Source organism: Ictalurus punctatus, chromosome 8 (assembly GCF_001660625.3).
Source record: "Ictalurus punctatus breed USDA103 chromosome 8, Coco_2.0, whole genome shotgun sequence".
NCBI classification, from domain to species: domain Eukaryota; kingdom Metazoa; phylum Chordata; class Actinopteri; order Siluriformes; family Ictaluridae; genus Ictalurus; species Ictalurus punctatus.
Genome location: NC_030423.2, coordinates 13,093,996 through 13,107,924, shown reverse-complemented (window position 1 = coordinate 13,107,924; position 13,929 = coordinate 13,093,996). Strand labels below are relative to the sequence as shown.

The 13,929-nt window shown below is 37.4% G+C and overlaps 1 protein-coding gene across 1 annotated transcript in view; it reads right to left on the bottom strand.

The window, feature by feature from the left end:
* Positions 1-12,260, bottom strand: part of tsc22d3 (TSC22 domain family, member 3) — a 33,731-nt gene extending 21,471 nt beyond the window's left edge. Inside the window, exon 1 of the mRNA XM_017474483.3 lies at positions 11,532-12,260. Coding sequence (XP_017329972.1) covers positions 11,532-11,845 — 314 coding nt within the window. The 5' untranslated portion in view covers positions 11,846-12,260. The remainder of the gene's footprint in view (positions 1-11,531) is intronic.
* Positions 12,261-13,929: the final 1,669 nt, after the last annotated feature.

Sequence of the window (13,929 nt, the reverse complement as noted above, 5' to 3'; positions counted from 1 at the left end):
AATAAATACTTTAAAACACAAGTCATACACCTCTGTGTTACACATGAGCAACATTTTTGGCTAAAAACATGAATTATACAAGAAACTATTGTCCAATTATAGCCTTATTCAGCAGCCTACCACTAACAATATATACTGTTTGTGTTCAGAGATCAATTGATGCCATCATAGTGACCGTGAGTAAGATTCAGTAGTATATAAAATATAGTTCGTTGTAATTTTAAACATACATAAAGGGGTGTGAATATACAAAGCTAGCTTTCTAGGTAGTTTTGCCATGGATTTTTATTGTAATATTGATCTTATTTCAGGGACCTAACTGAACATTTTAAATATCATATACCATATATCCCCCATTCACCCCCTCCACACACACACACACACACACACACACACACACACATACGCACACACACACACACACACACACACACACAAAAACCCCTAGATTGGACTTTTGTCATATATGCTTCCCTGAACAAGTGCAAGCAAAAAAAATAAATAAATAACTACTAGTATTTTCCCATCTTGCTGTTTTCATCACACTAATGTAATGAAGGGTTGCAACACCAACACTGAGCAAGAAACTGATTAAGTAAGGCCTGTGTTGCAGCAGTAGAACTATCACCTTATATGGCTCAATGGAAAACCTACTTCTACTTATGTTTTGGTGAAAATGCTCTGTTACAACAGAGGTAATTTCTGTACTCTGAAAAATATATATATATACATTGTGCTAGTTTGTGGTTTCTCAACTCTGTAATTAAAATACACATTTTGAGTATGGCATGGTCCTTAGCAAATTTTTTTGTAAATACTGATTTGTACATATACAAATACGTATGATTGTAATTCAACTCAAATTTCAGGTATTCAAGTGCGTTGGTTTTATTAGAGAAACTTGTAAAAAATTGTTGTTTGCCATAGTGTGGAAATGCCCATTTACCACTTGATATTTGGATTAAAATATGCACACTACAAAATCACAGTGTTTTTTTTACAGCTTGTCATATGGTCCCAAACCATTGCGTGAGAGTGCCACTTTATAAAACAAAAAAGCTCCTGTAATTACCCATCAGGGGCCACGAAACCAAAACAGACCATTTAGAGTTGTTTACCAAGGAAAGGCTGTCTTGGAGGAAGAAAGACTCACTTGCCAGGCTCATACAACTGCAGTCGGTGCACACACAGTGACCTGGACATCAGTGTAAAGGTACACAGCAAAATCCTGTTTTACTGACAAGCTTCAGTGCTATGTAACATGCGTGTGTAGGGGTACAGTGTTCTAGCTGCCAAACAACAAGTCTGTGGAGAAGCATTATTTGGAAATCTCGAACAAAGGATAAGCTGTGATATCTGGATGATTCATTTCTCCCACTGTATATGGAGACAGGACACAACGTTTCTTTCAGGCTAAGCCAGGGCTTGTCAGGGTTAATCTTGGAACAGTGTAAACATGGCTTGCCTCTGTGCAATGTAAAGGTACAACAGGATTTCAACAGATTTTTTTTTAATAATGAACATTTTATTATTGGGTAATTTGCATTAGCCATGTTAACAATGTCACTCAGATCACATTAGTGCCAGTGTCTAGGTCATGGCGGACTCATGAGTTGGACTATGCTTGGCCATGAAGCGGGATGGCTGCTGCTGACAGGATCTCTCATTATCGTAATAGATGTCATTGCCTGAATGTGAGTAGATGGGACTAATGCAGAGCAGCACCTTACCATGGCTCACCACTCGCCACTCACTGTCATTCACTATCTCTTATGTAACCCACTCGGCTGACAGCCACTCCCGATGGCATGGTGGCCACAAATGAGCTAGGCAAATATCAGAGGAAGAGTGGCAACGCAGAGGTGGCACTCCTTCATCGGCAGATTGTGAACAAAAAATCAGCAGCAGCCTCCAAATCAAAGTAAAACCAGCTTGTTTGATTTTTATATATATATATATATATATATATATATATATATATATATATATATATATATATATATATATATATATATATATATATATATAAACTAAAAATACAGTTTGCATGTTTGTCAAAAAGGCTCTTCTCAGACCTTTTGCATTTTCATATCATGAACCTTTCTTTTGACATGGTATTCATAAAGGACAAACAAATCTGGTTGCAATTTGAAAATTTGCACCAATTATTTTACAGATTTTGTTGTGCCACTGGCTGACACTGTCTTAATGTCCACACTGGAAAGTGGAATAATAATCAGGATTGCAGTAATATCAGGTGTCAGTGGACATGAGGTCAAAAATAAAAATACTAAATATAATCTAAAATATTCCCACAGTGGTGACAGTGACAGGGATAGGCTTTAAGATATTCCCACATCAAATAGTTGTAAAATTTAAAATCAGAGAAAGAATGTTTAAAAAAAAAAAAATCCAAAATGATTAGACAAGATTCGACCTGATTAAACTTGTTATATATTAGTGTGGAACGTAATGAAGCATCACCTTTAAAATGACTCACTAACTAACTGAACATTTAATAAACACACATAAGATATATGTACAAAAATTCGATGTGTCTAAAAGTAAAAACATCTAGGACAAGATAAATCTAATATGTAATGATGCAGTGCGTAGATGGGGTGTGGATGGAAACTTGTGGACAGCGGCCCATTGGCATAGGGTGGGGGTGGTATTAGGGATGCTGGGATTTTCAATATTGTGCAGCTTTCTACACTAAACCCCGCAAAAGCAACTCCCTCTGTCCTCTCTTTAAATAATTAATAAATAATAATAATTAAAATAAATATTTTAATGTAAACAACAAAATCGTGAATAATCCTACTGGGCAAGCCCTAATATTGTTAAAAGTCAGGTTGTGCAGTGCTACGGGTTGTCGATGCTATAACACTATGGAAAGTTTCTGAGAGATTCATGCTGGCTAAGAACTGGTCAAACTTGCTACAGAAAGGTTGATAATATCAACAAATCCTAAGAGGGTATCTGAGTTTTTGAATATACCAAAACATCCCTAAAACCTTCCCCTGAAATGAACAAAACTTGGGTAATCTGGTATAACATAACATAACATAACACATTTATCTGAGTTACAGTATAAAAAAAATAATTGCCATTATTACTACCCCAAAGAGAGAGAGAGAGATGTACCATTAAAAATAATAAACTTTTGAAAAAGAGTATTTTCTATTGCGCTCAAATTCTGTCAGAAGATTCATTCAATATTGATTTGCATTGGGGAGAAGTGAGAAGTGAGGAAAGAAGCTCTGCAGATTTTTGCTGAGTTATTTTGGCCTTTTTAGGGCATTGGGCCAGATCTGAAAGCAAAGGTGAGTTATTTCAGTCCACAGCGGCTCCTGCCAGCAGTCTTTGAGGACATGAAGAAAATGTTTTGGATAAGGCTTAACTCGCGTCGGTCCTCCTCAAATACTTGAGAAAAGCACTCTGAAGTTGTTGATTTTCTGCCTTTACAACTTCAGGGCATGCACATACTGGATACTGAAGTTTGCCCAACAGTATCACAAGACTACATACATACATACATACAGTGCCCTCCACTAATAATGGCACCCTTGGTATATATAAGCAAACAAGGCTGTGAAAAATTGTCTTCATCATTTAACCTTTTGATAATTTGTTCAAAATATTCAAAAATATCGTGGATATCAAAGAATTGCAAACACAACAATATTAGTGCAGGACACTGTACAGTCACATACAAGAATAGATTTCTCATCTCTTTTTCACTTGCAAAATAAATTAAACTGGAGATGGAGTGTTATTTAATTACAATGGCGCGCTACAGATTTCTACATGTTTGTGTTCAAAGGTAACCGTGTCTCAAGGCAATTCATTGAGTATAATCAGGCTTCAACTAGCTCTGTGATAAACATCATTGAACCCTTCCAAAAAGGAGTAGGTTGTGTTTTCTCGAGCCAAAAAAGTCATGACCTGTGTGTGTGTTTCACAAGCTACCAGTGCTAGGTTATTTGTATTAGCTAGCATTGCTCTCACCTCCTACCTAATCTGATTAAGCACACATGGATGAGCCTTATGGGTTTGTTTTGTTCTCAACACATAAACCGGTTTACCATTCTTTATATAGAAAATTCAACCTTTTTCTTTCTGCCACTTTAATTAATCTATTATTTGTTAAGGCCCAGAAGCTAAATGTTTTAAGATATTTTAAGATATATGATTTGTCATTGATAGGTACAGCGTCTATTACATTGATATTGAATAGCTTGAGCTTGACATAATCTGCTTGATTCTATTGAGTCAGATGTTTTGGGTGGTGTTGCAAATACCAGGACGGGGTGTGCCTGTTAATTGGTGGCTTTTAGTACCCAGATCCCTGCCCCTGTCCATATAAAAAGCAGTTGGCCCCATGCCCCTTAATGAGTCAATATCAATGCTTCAATTCAACCAGTCAATTAAAACATATCATACAGCTCTGTTCAAGTTTATGCGAATCCACTGACAGTTTACTGACGCCCACTACATTCAATGTTTGAGTCATGTCATAATCCCGATTTTGAAAGCAATTATGTGATCAAATGGACTGACTAACTGCGTTTATAAGATGATTCCACATAAATGGCCCATTCTTGTGATAGTTACCAGTTCAGTATTATAAATTTAGTAAAATCACCAAATTTGGTGTTGTGACATTGATGTAGAGGTTTGTAAATATGGTTTTGAGTTGATGCCAAGTGATTACAGTGTAATTTTATCTTATCGTAGTCATTTATCAACACATTTGGGGGAAACGCTGATATTCCTGACAGTTTTGTGTTAATTGCTGCTAGAGGCAGCATGGTGACACAGCAGGTATCGTTGCCACCTTACAGCTCCATGGTTTCCGATTCGATCCTGACCTCGGGTTACTCTCTGTGTGGTGTTTCTATGCATGTTCTCCCCAAGACCAGGTTCTATGGTTTCTGGTTCCCACCTTCCAAAAAAAAAAATCTGGGTGCATTCCTACCTCACATCCAGTGTTCCGGGGATAGACTTCGAATCCAGGATAAAGCAGTTACTGAAGATGAGTGAATGAAAAGGTGTGCTAGATAGCCTTAGTAACTGTGAGACTTAGTAACTTGCTAGTATATGTCCATATTTCATATTTCAAATATCAAAATCTGAATTAATCCATTCAAATCGCCTACACTCATAAACATGGCACTGTTAGACACTTTATTAGACTTTATTTGTTAGAACTTTAAAACCACCAAATTTATCTAATTATTCATTTTCTGTACCACTTATCCTACACAGAGTCACGGGAAGCCTAGAGCCTATCCCAATGGACTCGGCGCACAAGGCAGAGACACACTGAACAGGGTGCCAACCTGTAGAGGGCACAATCACACACATTCACATACTACAGACAATTTAGAGATGCTAATCAGTCTACAACACGTGTCTTTGGACTGAGGGAGGAGATAGGAGTACCTGGAGGAAACCCATGGGGAGAACATGCAAACTCCATGCACACAGGGCGGAGGCAGGAATAAAACCCCTAATCCCAGAGATGTGAGGCAAACATGCTAACCACTAAGCCACCATGCTCCTATCACACAATTTCTGTCTTTTCTATTTCAGTAGGATCTTGTACTTTAATGGGTTTAATGGGACATATTTGGCAATCATAATTTATGAACTCTTCCTTGAAATCACTTGTTTTTCAAAAATTCTTTCACTGTATCATATTGGATGAGATCATACAGGAAGTTATGAGAAGCTTTCTCAGCTTTGTGTATTTCCCCAAAGAAGAGGCTTCCCTGAATCAGCACCTCCGTTCACACTGTGCGTTTTCCTTGCACATCTTATTTTTTTGTGTGGATCTTGCACAGACGTTTATTGACACAGCTGGGAGCAGCCACTGTGACTTGTGAAATGTATTCACTTGATCTCCTTCCAAGAGGTGGCTGTAGCATACAAGTAGGTTAAGATGCATTGGAGAGGTAGGAAGTACTTTATTCTCAATGCTTGGGGTCCTCAAAGCCCAGATTTCCCCTGCCTTATCCTATCTTGTAGGATCAGGCTTGCATTCTCAAAACAACTTTCAAAGGAAAGATCTTCAGCCAAAACCCTCAACCGCCTTGCATGACCCCAGAAGTATTTACGTAAGTAGTCTGGCCCATATTCCTTTCAAGAAATATCCCGCAGACTTAAAAAGAATCTATGAAAATGTGTTTCATCCTTCAGTAATTTCTGTCTTTTAAATAGTGTATTGCAGCACCAGCATTTTGATGTAACCACAACTTCAATATGTTTTGGCTAGATAAATCAGGAAAAAAAACAAACTGAAGGGAGTTACACAACTCCACGCTCCACCTCTTAGTTCTTAAGTTATGAGAAGAAAACAGTGAGCCACCACATGGTGCAGACGTTAGTTTATTGCCCCCTTGTCCTGGTTGTTCCTGTTGTCGTTTCACATGTCTGGGCTGTTGTTTATGACCCTACACAGTCCCCTCCCTCACACTCAGGAGACATAGTTTACGTCCCCAAGCAGGCCACTGTGCCAGGGTTGTTTTTGTTTCACCTGTGTTGTAGACACAACTGCATGTGTGCTGTTTACATTTTACTTGTGTTATAGACAGGCTTATTTTATCCTTGCATATGAGTCACCGTGTGTGCTTTCTTAGCTGCTGCTGCATGACATAGAAATGTTTGTGCGTTAACTACTGGGAAAGAATGTCTCTGTGAACATATGGAAGTCCAGAAATTCACTCTTCAGACACAAGCCTGAGAACATAATGTTTTGCTCAGGGGTGGCTCTGCTCTGTTCTGTTCTGCTCTGTTCTGTTCTGTTCTGTTCTGTCCATCTTTTTCAGTAATTTAGCAACTTTACAAAAGTTGGCAGAATGATATCTGCTGTTTCCTTGCCATTTGATAAGTATTTTTTAATACTTATAATACTATTTGTATAATTTTTTGTAATACATTTTTATTAATGTATTAATGGACATCATACTTTTAATCATTTGTAGTTACATTTAATGTCGTGGAACGTACATGAGACGAGTTCCTGTTCCTGTTCTCGTTTACATTATAATAGATATAAACAGTCGTTTCTTCACCAAACTATTAACTCTAAAAATAGAGTATGTCACATTACTGAGAAGCTGGAAAACAAAAAAAATCCCATTACGGAAACCTACTGACTGTTACAAAGCACTGACACTGAAGACTCCTTCCATAAATGTTAAATAAACATCATGTTACAGAAAGCTTCACCATATCAATAATTATACACTTTTCTTTGTTACATAGCAACACGTTTTTTTTTCAATCTATTTCTTATTTGAACATATTTTAGAAAATTAGTCAACACCTTCTGTCAATTCATGAGCACTGTGGTATAAGCAGTAGTTATTAGGCTCTAAAATGCCTGTGCTTGTCTGTCTATGAGATTTAGGAGTTAGGATTGATGCTTATATGTTAACCAAGGCTCAGACCTAGTACAACACATGAACACCCGTAACCTGTAAGCATGCATCAGTTTTCCTGCTTGTATTAACCTTAATCCCGCATTAACATTTACAGTAAAATCCATCTTGAATTTGAGTGACATAGGTTTTATATACCTCCACCCAGACATAAGCCGCAAAGCGATTGCTAGATTGAAGCAACTTAAAGGCTGTATGGAAAATAATAGTGCAATAATAATACTGTGCACACCCTATTCGAACATCTCTGGTGAAATCCTTTACATGGATTTCAGCACTTTAAATAAACTCATCAGGGTTGTTTGGTTTTTAGCAAATAGTTCACCGAGTTCTTCTGTGTACAATCCACCAGAAAACAGTCCTGCCAAAATCTTAGCTTCAGACAGACACACCCCCTTTATCTCAGCTGTATCAATAGCACTGGGCTCCTTTTCACAAAATATCAAGGATTTACATCTTGGGAAAAATGGAACCAATTATATGGACCTATTATATGAGATGTTTCTGCTTTAAAATATGACACATTATATAAGGATGAGGAGGAGGGGAAAACATCATTGCTTATAAAGGAGAACATATCTGTGTTTAAAATGTGCATGGCTGTGGCAGGAGCATAGAACACAATTGCCTTTCACATAATGGCTAAACGCGTTGGGGTATTTATTAACACTGCCTCATTGATTCTATTATTAGGGATGACCACTGATGCATGATAAATGATAGGTATATGATGTGAAAGCAATGGGTACCTAGTCTTATATACCCTCCACATTTCTCATATATACTGTAGCTCATGAGTCAAACTCTATGCAAATTGCAACTGACTGTAGTCTTTCAGTGCTACATATGAAGGGGAGGAATTCATGATAAAGTAAATGAAAGCTTCTTTATTAAGTAAAGATTCAAGACCCAAGGCCTAGTCTTAATGTACTGTGTGTTAGAATGGAAGTGGCATCATTTAACAGACAATAAGACCAACAATGAAATTGCACTTTTTTTTTAGCACTGATGATCATGAGCTATTAAAGATTTCACTAATGTCATTATACATTATGAGTTTCATTAGGAAAGTGCACAAGTTAAACTGATTTATACCACAGCACTGATGAGGGCTCGATTCTGATTGGTCAAGTGTTCATTCATTTTCAATAACTGCTCTGAGAGTAGTGCCAGCTACCAGGTTTATTAATGCACCTGGTTCTACAGCAACAATTTACTCAGGGATTTGCATGGTGGACATTCTATATCCCACACTTCCCTTCAAGGATCAATAAAGTATATCTATCTATCTATCTGTCTGTCTGTCTGTCTATCCATCTTTCGTTCGTTCTTTCTTTAAAACAACTGGTAATTTTTTTGCTATGATGGAGTTTTCTGTGAGGAAACCATTTTTTTTATTTATTTATTTTTTTAATCTCCAGAATTTCTCAGTAACTTGACAAGCTGCTTTTTTTCTATCACTTTTAAGGGAGAGAGAAAAAGAGATGCTGTTCCAGGAATAACTGTTTATAACTTTTATACCGATAAATGATAATAAAAACTTTTTTTCACAGATGTTCCACAATAAACATAGCTACTAATGGATAAAATATATGTGTCGGTCTTTAATAAAAAAAAATATTTTTTTAAATGTTAGCATTGTCAAACTGCTGTGGTATGAGAGGAATAATATATGACAGTGCATGCTTGTTATTGGAAAATAATCAACATCGGGGTGGTACAAGATAACATTGTTGGACGCTCCGTCATGTTTTATTCCTTACATAAATCACTGTCATTGTTATTGCAAATTGTTTTTGGCAATACAAACACTATAAAAGGGGGATCAATGACCTAGGAAAGTTCTGAACCATATTTGACCCATCCCTGATTATTATCAGTCAGTCATGAAATTTATGATTCCTAATGGCTTAAAGGTCTTGTGGTATTAACTGAGTAAATAAGCTAGCACAGTGAAGTAATCATTAATCATTTTACAAGCTATTAATATATTGCTATAATTCAGACACTACTTTAAATTCCTAAACAGCTAATCAAAATGATTGAGATATCCCTGCATCTCTGCAATTTTACATGTGGCTTGTTATCAGGCTGCTTATTTGGCTGGCATTCAAGTTTGGCAATGAATAAATGTACACTGTCAAGTCAATTAGCACTTAGTGGAAAAAGAGAAAAGACACAAAAGTTACACAAAAGTTGCTCTGCATGGTGTGTTTTCAAAGTTTCACCTATGTATTCACCTGTATTTGTCAGACTAACATAAAAGCACAGACATATGAAGTTCAAAAGGTGCTGTGCAATGACAGCAGCTAATGCCATGTAACATTATTAACCTGACAGACACTTCTATTGGTTATTCAACAAGTGTCAAAACAAGTTTCACACACCCATTAGTCCTTGCTGTTCATATAGCAGCAGACTAAACGTTTCAAACTGTAACAGATTTAATTAGGAGTTCACATTCTGTATTTGAAAGCGTGATTCTGGGGAAAAAAAGGCACCCAATGATTACATAAGTGCCAATCCTCACTGGTAATTACTTCTCATACAGTATATACCCTTCTAATTATATTATATTATGTTTTCACTGTAGTTAGTGAATAATATGCTTTAAAATGAATAACCCAGTGATAGGACTGAAGAAGCGCCAGGAAACATAATTTATACAAAAGACACTCAGTGCTAGATAAAGAGGAAGGATGTCCAGAACCCAGGCTCAACCCTAGGCCCAATTATTTTATACTTAGAGTATATTATTATTATTGTTGTAGCTATTATTATTATTATTATTATTATTATTATTATTATTATTATTTGGGCCCAAGCACTGAAAGTGCGCAGGACCCTATTGTATTTCTAAGGATATTTTTTCAAGGTTTCAGGGGCTTTTGGGGCCCTTAGTCGTTGGCCATTAGGGCCCCGTAAAGAGTAGCACATGGGTGTGGCCCCCTTTTACATGGTACAAAACCTTGGGGCATAAATCATTCATACTTCATACACATATATATACGGAACTCCATGTGGTGAACTTTTAAATACTGCTCGTAGTTTTACTCTCCAGCACTCGCTTCACTATGCATTCTTTTCATACATCCAATGGGTGGCGATGGCACCGTAGTGCTTGGGCCCGTCATTGCTACTTGGGTCTGTCATCACTGCTTGCAGCTATATTTATTATTATTGTTGTTGTTGTTGTAGTAGTAGTTGTTGTTGTTGTTACTTATATACACACATTGTATTTGAGCATTGATACATTTCACAATGCTAAATCTTCTTCTGAATTTTATAAAATATTTTTAAATACATAAGATGATGATGATTATTATTATTGCTGGGTACACTATGTGTGTGTGTCTGTGTTTTGTTTTCTTATTTTTGTACCACTTAAGTAGTTTGCCTGTTCACCTACCTTTATAAAAGTTGTGTAACAATATGTGTAACATTATGAAAAAGCGTTCCACTTCAAAGCAGTCTTATGCTGAATAATATTCTGTTTTTTATGTTAACTGTGAGGAAAGAAATAGTAATTAAACAGGTAAGTCTATAGAATAATGATGATAATGAGTTTACAAATTTATTCTGTCTTGAAAACACTATCAGTCTACATCTTCTGAACATCTTCTGAACATCTTCTGCGCCATGACTATATCATGTCTATACATAATCTGTAAAGGATTTAACTTTGCTACAAATTATTTAATATACACAAGTTTATATTCTCAAGAAAGTTCAAGGTCATGAAACCAAAACACTGATTTGAGTACTTTAGTAGGTTTAATTACTGAGTTATCTTGTGCTTAGATCTCAGATATAAGATTACAGATTTAGTTTGAATTCTTTGGCACGATTCTATCTGTTTAATTAATTTTTAATTATCTGTGGGAAAGTTCTTTTTTTTATGGGGTCAGGATGCAACATGCACTAAACAGCAATAAAGAAATACTTTGTAATTAATATAATTTTCATGGCACCTTTATGAGCATCTTTATAATCTGCCAGTCAAAGCATTGTGGTTAGTGTAAATGATTTCCTGCCCTTGGCCATGTTTGGAACGTGGGTGTTTATGTGTGTGTTTGTGTGTACCTGTGGAAGAAGAGCAGAATTGACAGCATGGTCTGGTCGATGTTGCTGTTGCAGATGCCCTCGTTGAGCAGGTAGCAGGGGTCACGCACCACCGACTCCAGCGAGTCCTGTCTCATGATGGTGTTCAGCTTATCTGTGTTCAGGTTCTGGAAGACCAGCTGGTCTCGGAGCTGTCTGAAGTTATTGATGGAGGTCGGGCTTCCCAAGCTGGGGAGTCCAGACCGTCCTGGTTCTGGCTCAGTTCCATTGGCCAGATCCAAGCAGCAGTTGCAGCAGTCCAGGCCAATGGGGGAACGACAGTCTTCGTTTGACATCAGGCCAATTCAGGGAAGATAGAGTTCCTCTCACACGCGCATACAGAAACACACACGTCCAATCAGTAGTGCTGGCAGCTCTGAAATTCCAGCGAAGCAGGCGTATGTATGTTTTGGCTGTCAGTGTGTAGAATTCCTTGCTACCTCATTTCCCTGCAGGTGCTCTCCGTTGGAGTTGAAGTCGTCCAAGTGGGTGGCTGGACAAAATCTCGGTGTTTGTGTTTATGTGTATATGTGTAGATGTGATTCCTCCCTGAATGTGTATGAGTGTTTGAGAGTGTGTGTGTGCCACGCCGGTTTTGTGTGCACAGGGAGGTGATATGGCATGCAGCGAGTGTTTGAAAGCAAAACCAGAAGCTGTCTAAGCTTTTCTGTTCCCTCCTCCTCTCGCCCTGTACTTTTTTCCCCTGCCCATGTGCGTGAGTAGAGCAGCACACAAGCAGGGTTGAGAGAGAGAGAGAGAGAGAGAGAGACAGAGGGTGGGGAAACTCCTGTGATTGGTAAGAGATTCTGCTCAGTGCACGCAGGGCCCTCCCGCTTCTGTTCACACACACTCACATCAGAAATTAGGGGAGGACCTCAATCAGATATAGAGAAGAAAAACAGTTTGCACATGCTGTGGTGGAAAATATAAAAAGAGATATGAGAGAGACATAAACACGTGCACAAATAGCCATGTACATGTATTCACACTGGGACTGGTGCTGCTTAGCTTTATTTTATTGCACTAATTTTAAACACAAATGCAGTAGGTGTATGAATTTGTGTCTCGGGGTTATTTGTAGACAGGTATGAAAGGCTCTCGCCTGTCTTTCCATTCCTGTGGACATTCAGCAAATTTAAGCAATGCTGCATGATGGATGATTATTGTACAATTCTTAGAGTACTACCATTTGACAGCTCAAAATCCATTGCTTTTGTGTTTGTGTGTGTGTGTGTGTGTGTGTGTGTGTGTGTGTGTGTGTGTGTGTGTGTGTGTGTGTGTGTGTGTGAGTGTGTGTGTTTGTGTTTGGCTATAGGGCAAAGTATATGGAGGGACTCCAAGAATATCTGCTTAAAGTCCATTTGTTGTCCTTGACAGCTGTGGTTTTTATTGTTACTACTGCTCATTAATTCTCAGATATGAATGAATAAATAAATAAATAAATAGATAGATAGATAGATAGATAGATAGATAGATAGATAGATAGATAAATATAAACATGATGCTGTCAAATAACTGATATGTTTATGTGAGGGAGATGTGTGTTGATCATATTGGTTGCACAAGCAGGATTCTTCTTGTTTTTGTTTTTTTTTTTTACTTTTAGTTAATGGAAAAATCCTGAAGTTCCACCGTGGCATTGCATGCAAAGGTCAGTAAACGTTGCCACTGCATATCTTCGCCACTGAGCCGATTTACTTGAATTCAATCTTATTGGTATAGAAGAATAAGTGAATCGTGTTCGCATTATGGAGCACACCACTGTTTGTTTTGACCTTCAATTTGAGAGCACAGAGCTAAACATAATCTTCTGATTAGCAAAGCAAAGCCATGGGTGTTTTTTCAGACACGATCTAGAGAAATGTCCTACCTTTGCATGCAATGTCGAGACAACAGCACAGCATTTTTCTATCTGGTGAACAAAAATACCAGGAACTCTGTTTGCACAATCCCTGTACTCTGATACTGCGAGTAAAAACAGACAACAAAACATGTATTGTTATATAAAGTGATAAATGTGATGCAGTGGAGACCTGAGATTCAACTTTTCTCCTGTAATCTTATTTATTCACTTAGAAACAATTTTTGCTATTGTGTTTTAACCTACAAGACACAAACCTCTACAGATTCAAGTTAAAGGATCTGCGTTGATGGGATTTAATTAAACGTGTGCATTATGTGCAAGCTGAATAAGGTTATTTTTTATGCACTATATGATTGATGTAAATACTATATCTTGAAAACCGTACTTACAGTCGAGTTCCCCATGAACGTTCCATAATCCTACTGTATGTGAATCTGTTTCTAGTTCCTGCCCTGTTCATATGCATAATTCACAGTCCTCGACCTCTAGGATTATTTATCCATCTATTAAAGCCAC